Genomic DNA, 22,556 nt, shown 5'->3' with positions numbered 1-22,556 from the left:
CCAGGCCCCCTACCCATGTCTGGTACCCCAGCAGTCACCCTCCAGTTCAGTAGTCACAACGGCCACTTGGATGGGCAAAAGTGGCCGGCAGAGGTGTGTTCCCTGCCTCACACAATGCTTTAGAAATAAATGAGCCAGCTTAAAGACACTTAAAGACACTGGGAGGTTGCACGTGAAAATCCCAGATCCTCTGCATCCTGTAATAAGTGGGGAGATATGACAGATGTACGTCTATGTCTTGGTGTGGCAGCGGCCGGCTGGAATCCAGAAGTGGCTGCCCCCCAGGAGAAGGCATCCTTCAGCCCCCTCCCCTCCCCTTGTCTCCAAGGTCTGGCCTACCCTGCTCTGTAGGTGACCCACTGGGTCCCCCGTAGTATTTAAATGTGAGCCCTCTGTTCTGAGGAAAGCTCTTACTTCAGGCTTTGATCTCCTAAAACTTCCCGCCTTTGTCCCCCGCTGTCCCTCAGCACCCAGGCCTGGGGTGGGCTGTGGGGGGTGGTAGCATGGCCTCTTTCTCAGCCCTTTCCTTGTCCCCCATCTCCTGATTCCAGAGGCCAAAACGCTCCAAGGCCACGGTTTGCAGAGAGGGAGGAGCTGCATGCAGGGATCACTGGGGTCCCCTTCCCCCTCCCTCCCCTCACATCCCCTATCCCACCCCCACCCCCAGGCGGGAGCGCTCCAAGGTGCCCTACATCGTGCGGCAGTGTGTGGAGGAGGTGGAGAAGCGGGGCATTGAGGAGGTTGGCATCTACCGGATATCAGGGGTGGCCACAGACATCCAGGCGCTGAAGGCCGTCTTTGATGCCAGTGAGTCTGGGAGGCCCAGCCGGGCGGCTGTGGGGAGGGGGTGCTCCGGCAGGTTCCTAGAGCTGGTGGGAGAGCGTAATGAAAGCAGGAGGCTTCTCCATGGAAAGACCCTGACCAGCTGATGGCAGAGGAGCCTTGGACTGTACGCTCCAGCCCCGCATGGCATGGGGTGGACCATTGCTGAGTCCTTGTGACATGGGCCTGCCCTGCATTTTCTCATGTAATCCGTTGTGCTCCAGTCTTGCCTCCATTGCTACAGATAAGGAAGCAGAGCCTCAGAAAGGCCAAGTACCTTGCTTAGGATTACTCAATTCATAAGCTTTGAGCCTGATTTAAACTCGGATCTTGCTGACTCCAGAGTCTGTGTTCCTGGCTTTGTTGCTGGCCTCCCGGGCTGCAGGGAAACTAAAGAGCTTTCAGCCGGGCTGGCTGGCTCTGGCACCCCCACCTTCTCCGGTTCCCCAGTGCCCTTTGGGAGGGGCGCTGCTGCCTTTCACTTTGACTGAGCCCCTCGGTGGGAGGGCCTGACCTTTCTGGTTCTTTCCCCCATCTTGCCGTTCAGGCAGCAGCAACAGCATTGCTAGCAGTCGGGACCCCTGAACTGGCTGGGCAGTGCTGATCCTATGGGAGCTGAGAGGGGGCCTGGTTGGTGTCCCCAGGCAGCTGCCAAGCAGACGTGTTCGGGGAACCTGGGGGTGGGGGGGAAGCTGGGGACAGGCTGGCACATGGCTCCTCTGTGCCACCCGGAAGCCAAGGCTTTGTCAGAACATGATTTTAGGCATAAAAATGTGCAGTGCCTTCCAGAGAGAGGCTTAGCGGCGGGGAGACTGCAGCTGGAAGGGGGGCATGTGACACGCGGTGTGAATGTGGCTCCAGGACTCTGGATGGTGAACTGTGCTCCCCTCCCCTTCTCCCCCACGGAGCTGAGTCACAGACCACCTGTGGGCACTACCTACATCCCACCTTTGCTGGGGAGACCAGACCAGAGACAGAGTGGGTTGGGGGTGCATGCCCTGAGCAGGCTGTCTCAGGGTGGTTGGGGGTACAGATCAGGGCTCCCTGCCCTGCTGAGGGCTGCATGGGGGGTCGGAGGGGGCTCAGCCAGCACAGCCCCTGCCCTCCCGCCCCCCCCACAGATAACAAGGACATCCTGCTGATGCTGAGCGACATGGACATCAATGCCATTGCCGGCACCCTCAAGCTCTACTTCCGGGAGCTGCCCGAGCCCCTCCTCACAGACCGACTGTATCCCGCCTTCATGGAGGGCATTGGTGAGCAGCGGCAGGGGTCTGAGGGCTGGGCTGAGCCAGGCCTCCCTGACCAGCAGAGAGAATGAGATATCTGTGCCCACCTGCCCACCCCCCACCTGGCGTGTCCATCTGCCCTGTGCCTTGGGCCCACATGGCCTGCTGGTGCTCCAGAGGCTGGGTCCACTCTCCTCTTGCCCATCTCTCCTCTTGCCCCTCGGGGCTGCCCTCTGTGCTTCCTCCTTGAACACTGACCTCCTTGTTTAGAAGCCCCAGGACCAGGGAAATCTGCCCCGAGGGTGTGGGGTCCAGGACCAAGGAGAAGCGAGCCTGGAGTGCACTCAACACAGCGGTACTGAGCCTTCCAGAAGGAGTGCGCTCTCTTCTCTGACCGGTGCCCAGGGTTGGAAGGAAGCCGAGGGCCCCGCCTGGCAGGACTGTGGCCTCCCCCCAACCTGGCCCAGATCCAGGCCTGGGCGCATCCCTCCTGCCTTGCCTTCTCCTGGGCCAGTCAGTGGAATGAGGAGCCTGCAGAAGGCGGGCCACTGGCAGGCTCTGGCATCAGAAGTGCTTAAAAAATAGAACATTTAGGGAGTTAATTCCCTGGTTGTCCAGTGGTTAGGGCTCCATGCCCCTCACTGTCCAGGGCCTGGTTTCCATCCCTGGTTGGAGAACCAAGATCCCGCAAACCGAGTGGCGCAGCCAAGAAAAAAGAACATTCACACCAGTGGCATCCTTGTATCCTTACAGACCAGGGATGGAGTGGCTCCAGCCCCAAAGGCCCACACCCTGCAGGGAAGAAGGGTATCTGCTCCCCACCTGCCCACCTCCTGGCTGGGTTCCAGGTCGTGAGTGGGGCCTCCTGCAGAAACCTGTTAATAGCCCACCCTTGGGAAAATACCAGCCCCATCCCTGCTGGGTCTGCCCTCCTGACCCCTAGCAGCCCAGGCTTTCCCCCCAGGCTCCCTCAGCCTCCTGACCCCAGGGTGCTGGCCAAGGCCTCCCCACCTGGAGCCCAGCCCCACCCCAACCCCTCGTGTCCCTGCAGCCCTGTCAGATCCTGCTGCCAAGGAGAACTGCATGATGCATCTGCTCCGCTCCCTGCCCGACCCCAACCTCATCACCTTCCTCTTCCTGCTGGAACACTTGAAAAGGTAACGGGCAGGGGCCCTGCCCAGTCCGCTGGGGGAGGTGGGGGTGGGCTCCAGCTGGGCAGGACACATGCCCTGGGAAGCCACATCCTGGGTGCCTCCTCGTGGGTGCTGGTCTCTGCTGGGCCACCGCAGCCAGGTGAGAGTTTGCCCTTCAGATTCTTGGCATTCAGATTCTTCTATTTGGAGAAATATTTGGATCCCAGGGGCCACCTCAAACATTGGCCATAGAACACTTAGAGAGGCAGGGCTAGAGCCAAGGACTGTAGGTGGAGTTTCCAGTCAGTGGGCCACTCAGTCCACTTCGCATTTTTTAAACAGAATAGGAGAGACAGCCCCAGGGTGCGCTGCCAAGGGCAAGCATGCATATTGTTCTGTTCAGTTACTCTTGTCACGTGTGCTGGATGATCGTGTAAAGCGTGTGTGTTATTACGGGTCACAGTCCAAAAAGCCTGAAGCCCACTGGTCTTGACCCACACCTCATCAAACAGGTAGGGAATCTGAGTCCCCAGCTCGATGGGGACTTGCTTGGGTTTACCAGTAGCTCTGCCCTTGGAGTCCACATCTCCCAGATCCTAAACTGTGGTCCATCCCACCTTCTGCTCTGCCCCTTCCACAGTCCGGTCAAACCAAGAGCTGCCAAAGCTGACACCACCTAAGTTAGAAACGGAAGCTAGCCCTGACTGTGACCTCGTCACTCACTTTGGAGCCCAGGACTGGCCCCAGGTGTGAGTGGGGAGGAGACGTCCCCAGGCGTCCCTTAAATCCACTTGCCATCCAGGACCAGGGCACCCCTGGTGAGGGGCTCTGAGCCCTCAGGCCCCCGGTGGCGGCTCGGCCAGGCCAGGCCAGGCCAGGCTCTGGAGGGCCAGCGGAGACCTGGGAACGCCTGGGCTGCCGTCTTGTTTTTCCCATTATGAGACATTTTCCCTCTGGTTTGGCCGGGACCAAGGTCCCAACCAATCCCCAGATAGTTTGGCGAGCACTGTGGGGAGTTCATACAGAGGAGTGGGGAGGAAAATTCATTAGGTTTTCCACCCTGGGAACCGGGCACAGTCTGTTCCCACATCTGGGCGCCTGGCGTGTGTGTGTGTGTGTGTGTGTGTGTGTGTGTGTGTGTGTGTGTGTGTGTGTGTGGTGAGGGGCAGGGCCAGCTGCACAGCTGCCTCCTGGCATGGCAGTGTTTGCTCGTTTCCAAGGCGCTCAGCAGGCGCATCCATGGCTCCTGCCTGGAGGGTGGGGTGACGCTGCAGTGGGAGTTGGGGTCAGAGGTGCTGCCTGGGGCGGCTGGGTCTCACCCCAAAACATTGCCTGGGATCGGGGGGAGGCGCAGGGTCTCCGATGTGTTGGGTGGTACCGAGCCTGCTGGACCCCAGCCCCACATGGCAGCCCCTGCTGTCACTCGGGAAATAAGCTACAGAGCATCTGGCTGACCATGCAAGAGAAGCAAAGGAAGATCCAGGAGGAGGCAGCTCCGGGATCCCAAGAGGCAGACCCTTCTGGAAAAGCTTGGGAGGACAGCCCCTGGGCTCCATCTGTGACGAGGGATGTTCCTGCCACAGCGCAGCAGGCAGAGCCTCTGGCCTTCGGCCCCCGCCCGCTGGGACTCCTTCTCTGGGCCCCTCTCCATGGCTGGGCTGATTGTGGACAGTGCACAGGGTGGGGAAGAGCATGGGCTCAGGAAGCAGACCCCTTGGGTTCAGATCCCTGCTCTGCCACCTGCTGGGTCACCTTGGGCAGGCCATTTGACCTCTCTGTACTCTGGTTTCTTCATCTCTCCAGGGGGGATGAAACTGTTACCTACCCAAAGGCTTGCTTGTGATGAGCATGAGTTATTACAGGGAAAGTTCTTGGACCTGTAATAGTCTCTCTGAGGCAAGGGAGAGTTGGAGTGGGTCCTTCTGGCTCTCGCAGTTTACCATCAGTTCAGGGGGTGGCCCAGGAGCTGGGACTCTGTCAGTGGAATGTACTGGAACGTAGCTGGGAACATGGGCCCTTGGCTGAGTCCCCTCCTCCCGGAGCAGTCTCTACCCTCAGGAGAGGGCGGGCTAGTGACCCCCTCGGGGAATCCTCCCAGGAGCGATATTAGCCAAGGGTCTGGAGCTCCACGTGGCGGCCAGACGTGACTTGTGTTTCCACCCCTCCCATCCCTTTCAGGGTTGCTGAGAAGGAGCCCGTCAACAAAATGTCCCTTCACAACCTGGCTACCGTGTTTGGCCCCACGTTACTGAGACCCTCAGAAGTGGAGAGCAAAGCACACCTCACGTCGGCCGCCGACATCTGGTCTCATGATGTCATGGCACAGGTACCTCCACGCTGCGCGGGCCTGTGGCAGGTGCAGGGGTCAAACGAGCCCCTCCCTGAGTGGTGGACTCCTACCCGCCTCCTATCCTGAGCAGCGGGGCTGACAGGTCTGTAGGCTGCCACCAAGGAGTCAGGGCTCTGGACGGTCCTGCTAAAAAGTAGGCATCTGGACCAAGAGCCCAGAGGATGGGTGTCCCAGATACTGGTTGCAGTCCCGGGAGCTGCCTGAGCCTCGGGAAGCAAACCCAGGGGTGTCAGGAAATCTGGGGCCTTGCCCTCATGTGTGGAAGTTGGGGGGAGCCCAGTGAGACCCAGGGCAGGGTCTGGTCTGGAACAGGACTGAGGTTGGGGAAGTGGCCCTGGACACCCTACCCTCTGCCCTGCAGCACCCCCTACTGCCACAAACGGGCAGCCACACCTGGGCTTCCAGGGAAGGGGAAGTGGCTGGAGCCAGCCAGAGGGGAAGCAGGGAGCCACAGGAGCCCAGGCCAGACAGCATGTCTTCTCAGCCGGTCGGAGGAGGCCCTCGGGGTGAGGACCCCAGCCTCAGTCTCCCCTGTCTCCCCACAGGTCCAGGTCCTCCTCTACTACCTGCAGCATCCTCCCATCTCCTTCGCAGAACTGAAGCGGAACACACTGTACTTCTCCACCGACGTGTAGCCCGAGGTGGGAGCGGCTGTGGGAGGGCAGCTCCGAGCCAGCCTCTCCAGCTAGGGACCCAACCCAGACTTGAAGGACTGCAATAGAGAACTCCCAAACCCAGCGCTCCACACTCCAAGGGACACAGATTTCCAAGAACTGGAAGACGTGTATCTTTTGTGCCACCTTGTACAAAGCCAGCCAACCCGGCCCCGGCCCCGCCACGCACCCCGGCTCTGCCCTCCGTTCCTCTAGTCATGTCTAATGCTCCGTGCTGTTCAGGAATTGTTTTATGTCTATTTGTCATGCAGAAAAGGTAGTGGCCGACCCGGTGTGGGCACACAGGCAGCCTGCTTTGTTCTTTGATTTCCTCCAACACTTTCTTTCCTCCTGAGTCCGGTCCAAGGGCTTTTATTTTGCGCTCTGTAACTGCTGCCAGCTTCGCCTCTCTTGGCCCTGCTCCCAGATCGCAGTCTCCTGGCGGCCTCCCCTCGGTCTTCTTCCACCCCGTCCTCCACCCCTCCCCGCCCCAAGCCTGCCTGCATGCATTTGCAGCTTTGGTTTTTGACCCATCACCTCGAAAGCTCTGAGGCGGCCCTGGGCAGCGGTAGCAGGGGGCGGCCGGTCCGATGCTGCCGCCCCCCACCTGTGGAGGCGCACCTGTCCACCTTGCCGCCTGTGCAAATGTTGGACAAGGAGACAGACTCGCACTGATCCTCGGCTCAGCACAGGCTGGAGAGCAGATTGCTGGGATTTTTTCCACCTGAGAACCTCCGTTTCTGGGGTGTGTCTGTTCTGTCTCCAGTCCCCGTGAGGCGCCTTTGACTGTTTCTTCTCCTGCTTTTCAGTTTTTCTCTTGCTGTTCTATTTTGAGTGTAGAGACTCACCAGAGACCTGCTGTCAAGGCAGCTAGAGGGTCAGGAAAGAATCGGGGGAGGTGGGAGAGTCAGGTTGCCAAGGAGACAGAGCAAGTGGGCTGTTGAGAGGAGTGCCAGGGAGCGCTGGGCATCCTGGGCTGGGAGTAAGGAGTTGTCGTGGTGGCTTTTCTGGTGGAGCCAGGCTTCTGGGAGGGCAACCACGAGTGTTGAAGCAGGCGTCTTGAAACAGGCAGGCTCCGTCTGAGAGGGCTAGCCCTTCCTGGTGCCTCCCGTACCTCGTGGTACCTTTGCCTTAGACGTTACACACTTTCTCCACAGCCAAGCACTGCCATGGGGCAGCCCCCACGGCCACGTGCGCCCCAGGGCCTGGGAGAGTCAGGCGCAGTCCAGCAGTAGCCAGCCGTCACGGTGCTGCCTCCCGCCCCTGGCTTCTGAACGCAGCCTGGTGGGTGAACTCGGGGGAACTCTAGGAGTTGGGGTGTTCCAGGTGCCTGCCTCTCTCGGGACTGGGTTTTGCAGGGGACCCTGGTGGTGGATGCTTGACTCATCCGCAGGGTCCGATCCCCATGTTGAGGGCCGCTGCTCAGTACTGGAAAGGAGAGAAGCGCCCGCAACGTGCAGTTTCTTCTCTCTTGAGCAGTGCTGCCGGCCTCCAGCAGTTCACCTGGGAGGACAGACAGCCCTGGCAGCAGGGGCTGGAGCTACAGGGCATGGCTCCCTGGCTCTCCTCTGTGGCAGAGACTAGATTCCAAGCCCTGGGGGTTGGGGAGAAGAGCTCCCCATAGCTCGAGCTCAGGGCGGTTTTAAAGAAGGGTTTGGGGCCCTGAAGCCTTAGCACCGGCTCAGTGAGAGGAAGAGCCCCTTCTTGTCTCGTTTACACCTGTGGCCCCGGCGTGGGCAGAACGGTACACATTCTGTGCACATCGGAGGATAGATGCCCGAGAGGAGAGAGCTACTGACGCCCTGGCTGCCTGCTAAGCAGCTGAGCGAGGAGCCCCACTCCCTAAGATAAGGGCCTTGGGCCACAGGTGGAGAAAGAATGCTGCAGTCTGAACATCCCCCATGTCTGACCATCCCTGGAGCCTGCTCGACACTCGGGAGCCGGCAGGTGGCCTGGAAGGTTCTTGCTTCCACGGCCACTAACTGGAATGAATTGGAGCCCCACCTAGAGCTATTTACAGCCCCTAACGGGTGCCTCCCACCTTCAGCGTCAGGTAGCTACTGCAGCCCCCCAACCTCTTAGGTGATGAGAATGGGAGGAAGGCTGGAAAGGCTGAGAAATGGACAAGGCTCAGCATATTTATCAACTCGACCCCCAGAACCGGGAGGGGTGGGTACCAGACCTGGACTAAGCTGCGCTGAGGGAACAGCCCGTGGGTTCTCCTGAGTGTCAGGGACTGTACAGAATCCCAGCCACTGTGCCCAGCAGGGCAGGCTGTGCCAACAGGAGCCCACAGGCTACAGGAACCACACAGCTGTCCTTGCTGGCGACGGCTGCGGGCTGCCGGTGTTGTGCTGTTACAGGTATGGTGGGACCCTTCATTAATATTTGACTTTCATAAGTTGGTAAGGATATATTTTTCTTTGGTCTATGTTCTGTTTCAACTTATGTAGATTATTATAAATTGATGTAAGCCACGTGAGAGGAAAATGTTAATAAAAAAAAAAAAACCTGCAAAGCCCTGACATTTGCACACAACTCAGCCCTGCGGTGTGGACGTTTGTGTTCCCAGGAGTCCAGGGAAGATCACCAATCTAAATATTTAACTCTTCCAGCTGCATCCAGATGTGAGTTTCCAAGAATCTCCGTACTAGTGAACTCCCCCTGGTGCATCCCTTCGGCCTGTGGGGACCGTGGCAGTTTGGGAGATGAGCCCACGCCCTCGCCTTGCTCTTTCACAAATGCCCGCAGCCGTCACCAGCCAGTTCTTTTCATGAAAATACAAGTGCCCCACCAGAGACCTGGCCATCGATATGCCTCAGAGATGGCAGGAAGTTGTCTATTCAAGTGGAGTTTATTTTATGCAAACATCTCTACAATTTCCTTGGAAGTTGCAGGTCTTTGGGGCAGCCTGCTGGCCTAATCTCTGTTGGGGAGGCTGGATCCTCTAGAGGGCCCAGCCTCCCTCAGGAGAGCTAGCGGGGTTAATGTCGGCTCCCACCAGCCTCGGCCATTGGACACTGTGTTTATTCTGGAGATCGGGAACAGATGTCTCTGAAAATTGGTGTTTGGTTTATGAGCTCATACTGCCTCCTTAGCCATCTAAAACAGGAAACTATTCATCTCCTCTCCTGACTGAATAGTCAGAGTGGACAATGCTTGGCTTATTGAACTGACGGCTACTGACAGCCCAGGACTTGTCATTCCCAAGGCAGTCGCGAGGGCAGCGGTGCTTGTTCTTGGTCGTTTGACCCCATGCACTAGACTGGATTGTAGACGCCAGGCTTCTGGCACTGTTGACAGGTGGCAGGTAAGAGTGTCTGCGCGTGCTCTAACTGCTTACAGGTGCCTTGTTTAGGGACAGTGGAGGACCCACTCCAACATTTGTTCTCAGACCTGTGAGGATTCTCCAGGCAGCCTAGCAGCAGTGAAGCCTCTTGACCGAGACTGGGACAGGCATTCTATAGAACTACCCCACCTCCTCCCCCGAGAAGGGCATGAGCCTCGTGCACTAGCTCATGCTCATTCCAAAGGCAACAGCAGACAAGGCCAGAGGAAGGTGTTACCAGCTGGGCTTGACATCATCACTCATGTACACACACACACTCACACACACTTAGGATGTCTGGATGGTTCAGCTGAGTCTGAGTTCTGGTTAAGGGTGGGCAAGCTTTAGAAGACGGCCCACAGTGGGGGAGACCGCCAAAAAAGGCACAGGAATGACTCTCCAGTGGGATAAAGGAGACAAGACCACTGGCTGCAGGCGGCTGGAATTACAGGCCCCCACCGTGCTCCCTGCTGGTCTTAAGTTCATCTTCACCCCACCACCAAGGCACCAGAGCAACGCAGCATCTGCAGCAGGTCCCGATTATAAAAGGGCGTTTTTTTGTGTACAGCACACAATTAGGCTGAGCTGCTACTGTCAGAGAAAGGCTACCAGGTCAAGTCAAAAACACCAATGTTTAAGTAAGGAATAAACCCCTGACATCAGAGGAACAGGGTGCTGGTGAGCAGCTCCTGAACAGGGTCTGGTTGTAACCAGCGGCTGCTGGGACTGGGTCATCAGGATGACCACAGCAACACAACCCTCACAGTCTGTCCTCGAGGCGGGCCTGGGCCGATGGTCACGGCAGAACACCCACATGTGGCTCAGACCGCGGTAATTCCCACCGTCCAGCCCGAGGGTTTCGCAGACGAGGCCAGCAGGGTTACGCGTGGACTGTCACTGCGTCCCAGGACACGGTTAGGCCAGGCTTCTTCAGCGGAAGGCTGGCCACTGCAGCAATCTCTCTCAGTGAGGATAGCGCTGCTCTGCGGACCCTGGGAGTCGAGCATTCCCAGGCTTCTCAGGAGCTGGCTCATGCTTTCTCTTTGGATGTTTAATCTTTGGGCCACCTGGTACTATTTTGGGGAGTTGTGGAATTTGAAAATAAAAATAAGCCAAACTTTTGAACTGTAATATAAATACATATACACATACATCTATGTAACAAGGATAGCAGGGCACTCAACAAAATGACATGACTGGTCGGACAGCATGGCTCCACCCGGCCCTGCCCTGAGGTCTGAGATGGATGGCTGCAGGCGTGGGTCAAGTCCCCTCCATCCCCACAGCACCACAGGCTGCGGGCTGAACCTTTGTGGGACTCAGTTCCTACAGGTCAACACACTGACTCCTTGACTGCCCAAAAGAGAGAGTCTGGCATGGCATCTACCCCGCACAGACTGGCTCGAGTCCAGGTGCAGAGAGCATGGCTGCTCAGAGGTAGCCGGTTGCAGCCAGGCGGCTCCCTCATGACACAACTATGTGAGAGAAAACAAATGTCTTCAGTCTCAAGCAAGTGCCCTGGAGTGGTGCAGAAACTGCCCTCCACAGAGCAAACTTGATCTTGGGCTGCCATCGTCCTTGCTGGACACCAGTGTTCTCACCGTAGGTAATAGTCAATCGCGGCGGAGAAAGCAGCAAAACCTCCACAGCCGATGACCCCAGCCTTCAAGCCAGCTGTAAAGCAAACACAAATGACATTACCTGTGGTGACAGACGCTGGGTCAAGCTGCTGAGGAAGAGTCTGGGTACTTAGAGATGTAAAGAAGCTGGCGAACATGTTCTCAGTCGTTCAGCGTAGCAGAGAGCTGAAGACTTCAGTGAGGCTGTGCACACGAGCTGATCCAGTGTACTTTTATCTAACTGTATGTTCGTTTAATTTTCTCATTCCAAAGAACTGCTATTTCTAGTCTTGTGAAAACAGCTCCTCACAGGCAGGAAAGTGGTTAACAGAACCAGCCCTTGGAATCAAGTGAAAGCATATGGCCTGTTACTCTGATTTGTTTATGGAATAAATTCCTGGGAAGGTGATCAAAGCAATCCCAGAGGGAGCTGAGCCTCTCAAAGGCCCTGACAAAGCTGAGAGCTGGGAAGACCAAAGGAGAAGTTACTCCATAAATCACAAATGGCTGTGTGAGGAGGAGAATCAGGTTTTAATGACAGAAAATCATCCTGTCTCAGAAAAGGAGAAAACAGCCTTTTTGCTTTGGGTAAGTCTGGGCACAGCAGATGGCGAGTGGCCCAGTGATAGACACTGTTAGGGAAGTTAAGTCACTGACGCCCTGCTCTGCACTCTTGATAGATACGCCAACAGGGAGAAGTGGCAGGGAACCAGTTTCTTGGTTGCTTACAGTAGATAATCCAACATTTCTAGGATACCTATATTTGGCTTTCAAAGGGTGGAGATCTAAGAACCCTAAACTGCAAAAACATTACTGTGAGAACTTATACATAGAATTAAAATGGCGACTGCACAGTATGAAGAAAGATGTCTGTCTGAAATGCATGGAGCTGAAAGTTAAGCAGAGCTTGCTCTTTGGACAAATGGGCTTCCCAGGGCTGAATGGGGTCCAGCTATGCTTCTGTACTATCCTGCATAGCAACACATTCCAGAGATTAATTATTATTATGAAGTTCTTCCCATATGTTCAATATGGGTACAGTTCTTTATTCTAAGATATAGTTCTCCGTGGGTTTCACCTGGGGCGATTTGTCCCCTAGCATTTCTCATGATGTACTCTGCATATAAGTTAAATAAGCAGGGTGACAATATACAGCCTGATGTATTCCTTTTCCTATTTGGAACCAGTCTGTTGTTCCATGTCCAGTTCTAACTCGTGCTTCCTGACCTGCATACAGGTTTCTCAAGAGGCAGGTCAGATGGTCTGGTATGCCCATTTCTTTCAGAATTTTCCACAGTTTATTGTGATCCACACAAAGGCTTTGGCATAGTCAATAAAGCAGAAATAGATGTTTTTCTGGAACTCTCTTGCTTTTTCGATGATCCAGCTAATGTTGGCAATTTAATCTCTGTTCCTCTGCCTTTTCTAAAGAAGATCCAACCAGTCCATCCTAAAGGAGATCAGCCCTGGGTGTTCATTGGAAGGACTGATGTTGAAACTGAAACTCCAATACTTTGGCCACCTCATGTGTAGAGTTGACTCATTGGAGAAGACCCTAATACTGGGAGGGATTGGGGGTGGGAGGAGGAGGGGACGACAGAGGATGAGATGGCTGGATGGCATCACCAACTCGATGGACATGGGTTTGGGTGGACTCCGGGAGTTGGTGATGGACAGGGGGTCCTGGCGTGCTGCGATTCATGGGGTCACAAAGAGTCGGACACGACTGAGCGACTGAACTGACTGATTCATCCCCCAAGGTACACTTCTACTTGTCACCACTAGGGGGTGCTACTGGCACCTAGTGGGGAGAGGCCAAGAACAAAACTCCCCTCCGCCAGCAGACGCTCCTCTGGTCCAAAATGTCAACAATGCCAAGGATCAGAAACCCTGATCTAGATACTAGAAGTTTCCAAAACTGAGTTAACACAGAAAATGTGATTTACTTGTCAGGAGAGGAGAATATCAAGTTCCACATATGCCTTGAGCTGTCCTTGGAACACTCATGTGTTTGGAAATCTCAACTTCAGCATGTTGTCCAAGGCCACAAAGAAAAGCCTGTGAGAATTGTTTACTAACCTCTGAAACCAATGGCTCCTCCAGTGATGCAGCCACTAATGACACTGTTCTTCCAATCTGATTTTCCCCGGTACTGTGGGTGGAGAAGAACAGTTCAGAGCCAAAGAAACAAGCCAGACAAGGAAACTAAGGAAAAAAGACAGGGTTTCTAGCTGGCTAATTCAGGCCCTCCCCAAAGGAAACCTATCTTTTTTTCTTTCAAAAGTATAATTCCTAAAATTTGAATGTGTTCACAAATGCTTCCTGCACACGGTACCAAAGCGCTGAGCCAAGTGTCACATTTGAGAAGTAATCAGAATCTCTTCTCAGGTTCCCCAGTCAGTCTCTTGTTTAGAATTATTAACCAGGAATTCTCTGGTGATCCAATCACTAGGACTCCATGCTTGCTCCCACTGCAAGGGGCCTGGGTTCCACCGCTGGTTGGGGAACTAAGCTACTACAAGCCGCGAGGCGCAGCCAAAAGCAATAGTAAAAAAATAATTAGCCAACTTCTGGCCTATAAAAACAAATAAAAATTAAGGCAAGCCCAAATCATAAATTCACAAGAAGTGTACATTAGGGACTATTTAATGGAAACTGAATCTAGCGAGTACCGGACACCTCTGACCTGCTTTCTAGTAGCACTGGGTATTTCTCTTGAGAACTCACAGGATGGAAACAGGCAAGGCTTTCTCAGGAGGCAGTGACACTTACAGATTCTACCAAACATTCAGTGCAAGAAAACATGGCGCCCACAATGGCAAAATTTTTGGCATAGGACATTCCTCTCTGGCCCATGTCTTTAAGAACTTCTCTGGCCGTCGGCGTGCGGTAAGGATCCTTAGGGTCAAAGCCCACGTTGGTATCGATGCCAGCGGTGAACACCCCAAATGCACCTCCCAAGACAAATCCTAAAAATGAACAGAGATGAAGATTTCCTTGGCACGTTTTTCAGATGACTGTAATAGGGTCATACTCAAATTGCACCTTTTGGATGGCCACCAATGAAGAGGATACCCCATCACCTTCTTGCCTCAGAAACTCTCCACTGGCCTGGTTTCCACATTACAAAATCCAAGATCGATCTAGTTGGCAGCTTCTTCTCTGACTCTTTTTGTATTTCTTCTTCCTTTCATTTTCTAACATTCTTCAAGATTCCATCTTTAACCCTCTTTCTCTCTCTACACTCTCACACGTAAACCCTCAAGTTCAGGTATCAACTTTGCAAATCACTCCCTTGACAATGGTGACATTCATAAAAGTCATTTGGTAAGTACCATATACCAATCATTGACACTTAACTGTCCCAGCCTTACTTATTCCTTGCAGTAATCCTGTGAGGTAGATACTATTTTCCATTCCTTTCTGTAGTCGAAGAAACTGAGGCTCAGAGAGGTAAACTAACTTCCCTAGGGTCACAAAGTTCCCAAATGGCAAATGCCATGCTGTGGTCCACAGCTGACCTTCCTGAGCCTGCTGGACATTTCCACATGGATGTCCTCTCGCCACCTCAAGGTCAGTATGTGTTCAACGAAATCATGGGCACCTCTCCTCCAGACCTCCCTCCTCACGGCTCCTGTTCTCCAGTCACTCCCGTGCCAAACTTGAGGCGCACTTAAGGCTGTCCCTCTGCTCCGTCCTGTGACACTAAGTCCACAATTATCATCCAGTCTAGGGCCTTCATCACTTCCACCCTGGAGCCCTACAAAGACTCACTCGTTATTTCAATAAGATATGTAAGAGATATAGGGTCGGACACAATGATGAACAAAGACCCAGTCCATGTCTCACTGAGCTTCAGTCTAGCAAATTCCCTATATGGTCTCCCTGCCTACTGACTTTCCTTCCCTTTGCCTCTCCACCATGAGTCATCAAGCTCTTGGTAACTCTAAAAACCCATCAATGACTGCCTGAATGCCTAGAGGCAAAAAGCTCAACCTACACCACTCCACCCCAACTTGAAATGCCATTTCTGTCTACCCTCATTCTCTTAATCCTTCAAGACACAGGCTCCAGTCTCACCTCTTGTGGCCTTCTCCCAACCAAAAAGATCTTTCTTTCTGCTCAACTTCACGTTTCCACCCTCACTATATTCGTTTCTTAATTTCCTTTCATTCTCAATGAGACTTCAACTCACCTGCAAATGTTAGCCTCTTAGCACACAGGAGGGACACCTACATTCTCGAATCCTCAAAGGATTAAAAAACAAAACAAAAACATGCCAAATCCAGACTTCTTTCCCCCTCGTTCCAGCTGTCTAGTCACATTGGGCTCACTGGCCTTTCTGTTTTTTCTAGCCTGAAGTCACTTCCGGCCAGACCTTTGCAAGTGCTGCGCCCCAGGTCTGCAGCACTGTCCTCCTTCTCAACACTCTCCTTTCTGTGTATGTTAAAATATTAGCTTTATGAGAACAAGCTCTTGTCTCTCATTCTGTCTTTCCACCGCCTGGCACGTGACAGCTGCTCAGTAATAATTTGCTGAAAAGTAATTATTTTATAGCGAACGAATGAATGAATGAATGAATGAAGTCAACCATTTTATAATCCCCAGGTCCCGACCCAGGACCGATTCTCTGATCGAATTTCCAGAGGCGAAAGCCAACCTCGGGGTCTAGGGAGGCGCTGCCCAAGTTCACTAACAGGCGGGGGTGGGTCAAGGTCGCGGCCCAGGGCCCCCTCGCCTCCTAGGTGCGTGGTCTTCTGAGCAGTGGACCCCGCTGCAGCCCAAGCCCTCAGCCTCCCAAGGGGCCCCTGGCCCCGCCTCACCTCCCACGCAGGCCAATGCAGCCTTGAAGGCACAGCTTTCCATCGCCCTCTCGATCATCTTCTGCTCCTCACTCTTGGCTGGACTCGGGATCCCGCCCAGGCTCCCAGGCTCCAGGAGCCGGGGCTGACGCTTGTCGCCCACCAAGTACTGCAGAAGAAGGCTGTACTGCAGCGGAGGTTCGGCGGAAGCCGCCGCCTCAGGTGCGGAGCCCCCAGCCCTGGGGGCGGTCGCTGCCATGACTGTGGCTGCCCAGGAAACCCGGCGTTCTTCTTCCCGCAGCAGAGTCCGTCGGGCTTCCCGTCGGGCCTTGCGCGCCCAGCCACCGTGCCGCAACGGCAGATTCGCCACACCGAGCGAGCTCGAGGAAGCCGCGGAAGTCAAGTCAGTTCGTGCACACCCGGCGGAAGAGATATCATGTTCTCCCAAAACCTCCTGTGAATACTGAGTCAGGCTTGTGAGTCATTCCTAACGACACTGACAAAAGATTTCGAATCACCAGACAGCGTCCTCTTCGCGGCTGCAGCGCGGGGCGTACTGGAATTTGTAGTTCTGAGACACTTACACCCCAGACATTTCCCAGGAAGCCCTGCGCGGATACGCGCGTCTCCGCCACCTCTCGAGCTCCTGCCGGGCGGGAGGGCAGGAAGGCTGCAGCGTGCCGGAACACCAGCAGGGGGTGCGCGCGCCTCGCCACTGTCTTTCCAGCCTAGAAATTCCCAGAGTGTGTTGTGAGATGCGGATGGGGTGAGGTGCTTTGCAAATTAACATGAAAACGTGATATGAATGTAAGGAATAAATGTTTTATTCAGTAATTGAGCCGTTGAGGGGAGAGAGAAGGGGCCAAAAAAATGAGTGAACAAATGAGTGAAGTTTAAGACAAAAAAAGAAGAAAAAAAAAGGAAATCCCCTGGCTATCCACTGCTTGTTGCTGCTGCTAAGTCGCTTCAGTCGTGTCTGACTCTGTGCGACCCCATAGACAGCAGCCCACCAGGCTCCCCCGTCCCTGAGATTCTCCAGGCAAGAACACTGGAATGGGTTGCCACTTCTTCTCCAATGCGTGAAAGTGAAGTCGCTCAGTCGTGTCCGACCCTCAGCGACCCCATGGCTTGCAGCCCACCAGGCTCCTCCGTCCATGGGATTTTCCAAGCAAGAGTACTGGAGTGGGGTGCCATTGCCTTCTCAGGACTCCGTGTTTCACTTCTTAGAGCCCTGGTTCCAGCCCTGATGGGGGAATTAAAAATCTCTCGAGCCGCGCAGCCAAAAAAAAAAAAAAATTAGTGAAGCTAGCCGAGTTTAAGCACGAGGTGGTTATGGCCAGATGGAGAGCGAGGGAGGCCGAGGTTGCTACTCCCTCCAGCCAGTTGTTGTCAATGGAGTTGACGATGTGGTACTAGCATTGCGGTGAAAGCCACTTACATTATGCTGAATCAGCTCAAGTGTTTACTAGCTTGCAAACTCAGAACCTGGAGGTTAACTGAGAGATAGCACCGTGTATGAACCCAGTAGTTTCTGTGGGACCAAAATGGATCCCAAACTATTGTATTGATCCAGACTTGCAGCATATCTGGTTGTATCAGCTAAGAGAAACATAAATGGAAACAGAAGATGGGGAGGGTAGCCAGTCAACAGAGACTGAGAGACCCCTTTGGCAGCCAGAGTTGTCTGAGTCACCAGGCAGAACCTACAGTTCACCCTGCTTCAGCTCCCACCAGACCATGAACCCACTTGTCCTAACTGGTAGCTTCCCAGTTGTTGAGTCCAGATCTCATGGCACTTGATGGCTCAGCTGCATTTGCCGCTGTTGACGCATCATTGCTTTGAAGTTTCTTCAGTCTCTCTCCTCGTTTTGCCAAAGCCTCTCCAGCTTGTCAGTCTTCTGTGCTGACACCTCTCCGCCTGACCCTTTCCTGTTGGTCCCCTCGGGGCTTCATCCTTTATCCTCACTCTGCCTGGGCAGCTCATCCACGCTCCTGACTTCTACTACCACCTGTACTGCAGGGTGCACGCAGGCATGTGTGCTAAGTCTCTTTAGTCATGTCTGGCTCTTGGCGACTCCCTGTACCGTAGCCCACCAGGCTCCTCTGCTCATGGGATTCTCCAGGCAAGAATACTGGAGTGGGTTGCCATGCCCTCTTCCAGGGGATCTTCCCTACCCAGGGATTGAACCAGTGTCTCTTCTGCATTGTCGGGCAGGTTCTTTACCACTAGTGCCGCCTGATAAGCCCCTGTACTGCAGCAGTGACTCCCAAATCTTCATGTCCAGCTCTAAGCCTTCTCATCGGCATGGGAGCCAGATACTCCCTACAGGCATCTTTAACTCAGCACACCCTGCCAACCACCCATTCCTTCCAGAAGAGCGAGGGGCCCAGGGTTCTGATTCACGCAGAGGTCTTAAGAGCCAAAGTTAGATCTGAGAGAAGTTGGGACAGACCCCTAGGCAAAGTCTCAGGCAAGGTGGCCTTGGAAAGCAAGGAACGATCTAAACAATTAATCCCTGGGATGAGTTAGAGAGCAAGAGTCAATCCCACAATGAAGAGTCTGCATCAGAGTGCAGGTGAGATCAAAGTCAGCAAGTGAAATCAAAGTCACCTGCTTGCCGCAACTAGGAAAAAGCCTGCACGGCAACAACAAAGACGCAGGCAAAGATAAAAATTTTTTTTAAAGCTGTGGTACCAGTGTGACCATGGTGAGGCGGGGAGAAGCCTTTTCTGGAACATGATGGCCTGGATCACAGAAGGAGACACAGATACCCTGATCCGGTACCTCTCTTCCCCCACCCATCTCCTTCCATAGGTGGAATGGGTTCCACCTGATGGAAAGCTTGAACCTCTTCAAGCATATTCCACAAGTAAGAAGTGGTTTCCCATGTCTGTTTCCCTGGCCTGAACCTTTGCCTGTACTCTAGGGACTTTATCTGGCCACAGCCTCATGGGAGTCCAGTCACTCTCATGTTACAGGTTGTCTGTTCTGGCCATGGGGATACAGGGTTGAGGCAGCATCTCAGTGGGTCAGAGAGAATAGGAGACACTTCATGATAAATGAGATTCACAGAGAAGTCAGAACGCTCTGAACTGATGACCCATCACTTGGACTGATGGGTAGTGGCATAGTTGGGGAGATGCCACACGGGAGGAGGGCCTGACCATCTCTCGCCCTGGGTGTCTGGGAGAGCCTGGCTGGCCTGTAATTGCCTTGGCTTGTCAGGAGCCCGGGAGTAAAAGAAATAGCACGAGTGGGATGGAATGAGGAGGTCCGAGCTGAGAAGCACAGTGTGTCCTGTGTGGATTTGAGTTGTATGTGAATTTGGTAACAGCGATTAGTCTGAATAGTCCCATTGCTAGCAGGAGGTCTGGCCACATAGGTAACTGAGTAGCCAACTGAGTCACCCTGGATGGTGGGTACTGGATAAGTGACTAAGTATTTAAAGGGCCCTGATCCATGTCCTTCAAAATCAGAGGACAGCTAGGAGCTAAGGATGGAAATATGGCAGCTGAGAAACTCATGGAAGAAGATATTAACAAGAAATGCCTGGTGCTTGACTGGAGCAGATGCTCAGGAACCCCGAGAATGTGACAGTATCCACCAGCATCCCCAGGATGGCTTTGTCTTCATGTGAGGAATGTAGGTCAGAGAAGAAATCCAAGGATATTTGAGAATCAAGATTTGGTAGATCCTGGACTTCCTTGATGGTGCACTGGGTAGGAATCTGCCTGCCATGGGTTTGATCCCTGGTCCAGGAAGATTCCACATCCTACAGAGCAACTGAGCCCTTGTGCCACAACTGCTGAAGCCTGTGAGCCTAGAGCCTGTGCTCCACAACAAGAGAAGCCACTGCAGGAAGTCTGAACACCACAACTAGAGAGGAGCCCCCACTCGCCACCACTGAAGAAAGCCTGCTTGCAGCAACAAAGACGCAGTGCAACCAATACATTAAAAAAAAAGACTTGGTACAATTCTGGCACCCCCTGTCACACGTGGTCACATAAGGCAGTGGGTGAGCTTTAACAGAGGGCCACCTGAAGCCTGGCACACCTGTTTGGCTAGAGTTTCTGGTTAGGAAGGAATGACGGTGAGACACCCCATCCGAGCAGAGGCTGCCCCTACCTGGATGTACTGCCATATTGCTTCACTCTCCGGGCACAAAACTGTCAGTGATCCCTTTACCCACTCACCACCATCCCCAAAGCCAAAGTTTTCCATGTCCTGATAGATGAATGAGAAAGCCTGGAGTGCTCTGGGTTGAAGAAGGAACTTTCCTAGGAGGAGTACAGCAGGCATGCAGCTTTGTTGGGGCCTGGTCCAGGCAGGGCAGGTATTATTTTCGCTTGTAAATAACTTCTTTAGCCACAGCTCAGTCACTTGTGAGCTCTGTTGATCTGCAAGGAACACTGGCAGGTAGGCCTCTGAGCAGACGAAAGAATAAGAGCCTGTCATTGAATGCATTGCTTGGGCGTCAGTGCCCTATATGGACAAGAAGAAGCTATAGCATTGAGAGCTGGACCGGGACTCAGGATGCTGAGGCCAGCCTGGGTTTTAGAGGGAAACTTCCATCCTTCCATCCAAGAGAAGAGACTTTGGCCCCACATGGGCTCTGTGAGTACTCAGGAGGCAGCACCAGTGTGAGGTTGGCAGGAAATGCTTTGGACTGTAAACCGGGAGCGAAAGGGCAGAAGCCTCTCGCCCCAGTAGGAGACCTCAGAAAGCAAAGATCAAAATAAAGAAAGAAACACACTAAACTTCGAAAAAGAAAAAGAGCAAAGATCAGCCTGAACCCATCAGGGGAACAGTTAGCCAGGAAAAAAAAAAAACTATCAGATTTCCAAATCAGGCTCCCCAGGGTCAAGGAAGCAGATCTGAGAGGCAGAAGAGAGGGTTCATCTAAGGGGGTGTGGCTTTAATCGTGCACCCACAGGCAGATCCTGTTATAGGGCTACAGGTTTCAGGTGGACCTGAGTTAGAACTTATTTTCCTCCTCAAACCTGCTCATCTTGAGCTTCCCACCGGGGTGAATGGTGCTTCCATGTGCTTCATTAGTCTTAGATTCCATTCCTCCTGCATCTCCTATACACCTTTTAAATGTTTTTTTATTTTTTAATATAAATTTATTTTAATTGGGGGCTAATTACTTTACAATATTGTATTGGTTTTGCCATACATCAACATGAATCCGCCATGGGTGTACACATGTTCCCCATCCTGAACCCCCCTCCCACCTCCCTCCCCATACCATCCCTCTGGGTCATCCCAGTGCACCAGCCCCAAGGATCCTGTATCCTGCATCGAACCTGGACTGGCGATTCGTTTCTTATATGGTATCATACATGTTTCAATGCCATTCTGCCTAATCATCCCACCCTCTCCCTCTCCCACAGAGTCTAAAAGACTGTTCTATACATCTGTGTCTCTTTTGCTGTCTCACATACAGGGTTATCATTACCATCTTTCTAAATTCCATATATATGCATTAGTATACTGTATTGGTGTTTTTCTTTCTGGCTTACTTCACTTTGTATAATAGGTTCCAGTTTCATCCACCTCATTAGAACTGATTCAAATGTATTCTTTTTAGTGGCTGAGTAATACTCCATTGTGTATATGTACCACAGCTTTATTATCCATTCATCTGCTGATGGACATCTAGGTTGCTTCCATGTCCTGGCTATTATAAACAGTGCTGCGATGAACATTGGGGTACACGTGTCTCTTTCCCTTCTGGTTTCCTCAGTGTGTATCCCAGCAGTGGGATTGCTGGGTCATATGGCAGTTCTATTTCCAATTTTTTAAGGAATCTCCACACAGTTCTCCATAGTGGGTGTACTAGTTTGCATTCCCACCAACAGTGTAAGAGGGTTCCCTTTTCTCCACACCCTCTCCAGCATTTATTGCTTGTAGACTTTTGGATAGCAGCCATTCTGACTGGCGTGAAATGGTACCTCATTGTGGTTTTTATTTGCATTTCTCTGATAATGAGTGATTTTGAGCATCTTTTCCTGTGTTTGTTAGCCATCTGTATGTCTTCTTTGGAGAAATATCTGTTTAGTTCTTTGGCCCATTTTTTGATTGGGTCATTTATTTTTCTGGAATTGAGCTGCAGGAGTTGCTTGTATATTTTTTAGATTAATTCTTTGTCAGTTGCTTCATTTGCTATTATTTTCTCCCATTCTGAAGGCTGTCTTTTCACCTTGCTTATAGTTTCCTTTGTTGTGCAGAAGCTTTTGATTTTAATTAGGTCCCATTTGTTTATTTTTGCTTTTATTTCCAATATTCTGGAAGGTGGGTCATAGAGGATCCTGCTGTGATTTATGTCGGAGAGTGTTTTGCCTATGTTCTCCTCTAGGAGTTTTATAGTTTCTGGTCTTATGTTTAGATCTTGAATCCATTTTGAGTTTATTTTTGTGTATGGTGTTAGAAAGTGTTCTCGTTTCATTCTTTTACAAGTGGTTGACCAGTTTTCCCAGCACCACTTGTTAAAGAGATTGTCTTTTCTCCATTGTATATTCTTTCCTCCTTTGTCAAAGATAAGGTGTCCATAGGTGCATGGATTTATCTCTGGGCTTTCTATTTTGCTCCATTGATCTATATTTCTGTCTTTGTGCCA

At 52.8% G+C, this 22,556-nt stretch overlaps 2 protein-coding genes across 16 annotated transcripts in view; one reads left to right on the top strand and one right to left on the bottom strand.

The window, feature by feature from the left end:
• ABR (ABR activator of RhoGEF and GTPase) overlaps window positions 1–6,542 on the top strand; it is a 186,208-nt gene extending 179,666 nt beyond the window's left edge. For all 15 annotated transcript variants that reach the window (XM_045164930.1, XM_045164931.1, XM_045164935.1 and 12 more), the window contains 5 exons: window positions 668–807; window positions 1,944–2,078; window positions 3,103–3,208; window positions 5,363–5,510; window positions 6,080–6,542. In XM_045164930.1, the coding sequence (XP_045020865.1) occupies window positions 668–807; window positions 1,944–2,078; window positions 3,103–3,208; window positions 5,363–5,510; window positions 6,080–6,169 (619 nt within the window). In that variant the 3' untranslated portion in view covers window positions 6,170–6,542. The remainder of the gene's footprint in view (window positions 1–667; window positions 808–1,943; window positions 2,079–3,102; window positions 3,209–5,362; window positions 5,511–6,079) is intronic.
• Window positions 6,543–10,623: 4,081 nt separating this feature from the next.
• TIMM22 (translocase of inner mitochondrial membrane 22) lies at window positions 10,624–16,558 on the bottom strand. Its single transcript, XM_006052698.4, has 4 exons — window positions 15,958–16,558; window positions 13,907–14,103; window positions 13,214–13,286; window positions 10,624–11,189 (listed from the first exon to the last, which is right to left on the bottom strand). The coding sequence occupies exons 1-4, from the start codon at window positions 16,193–16,195 to the stop codon at window positions 11,113–11,115; spliced, it is 585 nt and encodes a 194-aa protein (XP_006052760.1). The 5' UTR covers window positions 16,196–16,558; the 3' UTR covers window positions 10,624–11,112.
• Window positions 16,559–22,556: the final 5,998 nt, after the last annotated feature.

The sequence above is a fragment of the Bubalus bubalis genome, chromosome 3, assembly GCF_019923935.1.
Source record: "Bubalus bubalis isolate 160015118507 breed Murrah chromosome 3, NDDB_SH_1, whole genome shotgun sequence".
In the NCBI taxonomy this organism is placed as follows: Eukaryota; Metazoa; Chordata; class Mammalia; order Artiodactyla; family Bovidae; genus Bubalus; species Bubalus bubalis.
Note: the sequence above shows the minus strand (reverse complement) of the source record. Positions and strands in the feature narration are given on the sequence as shown.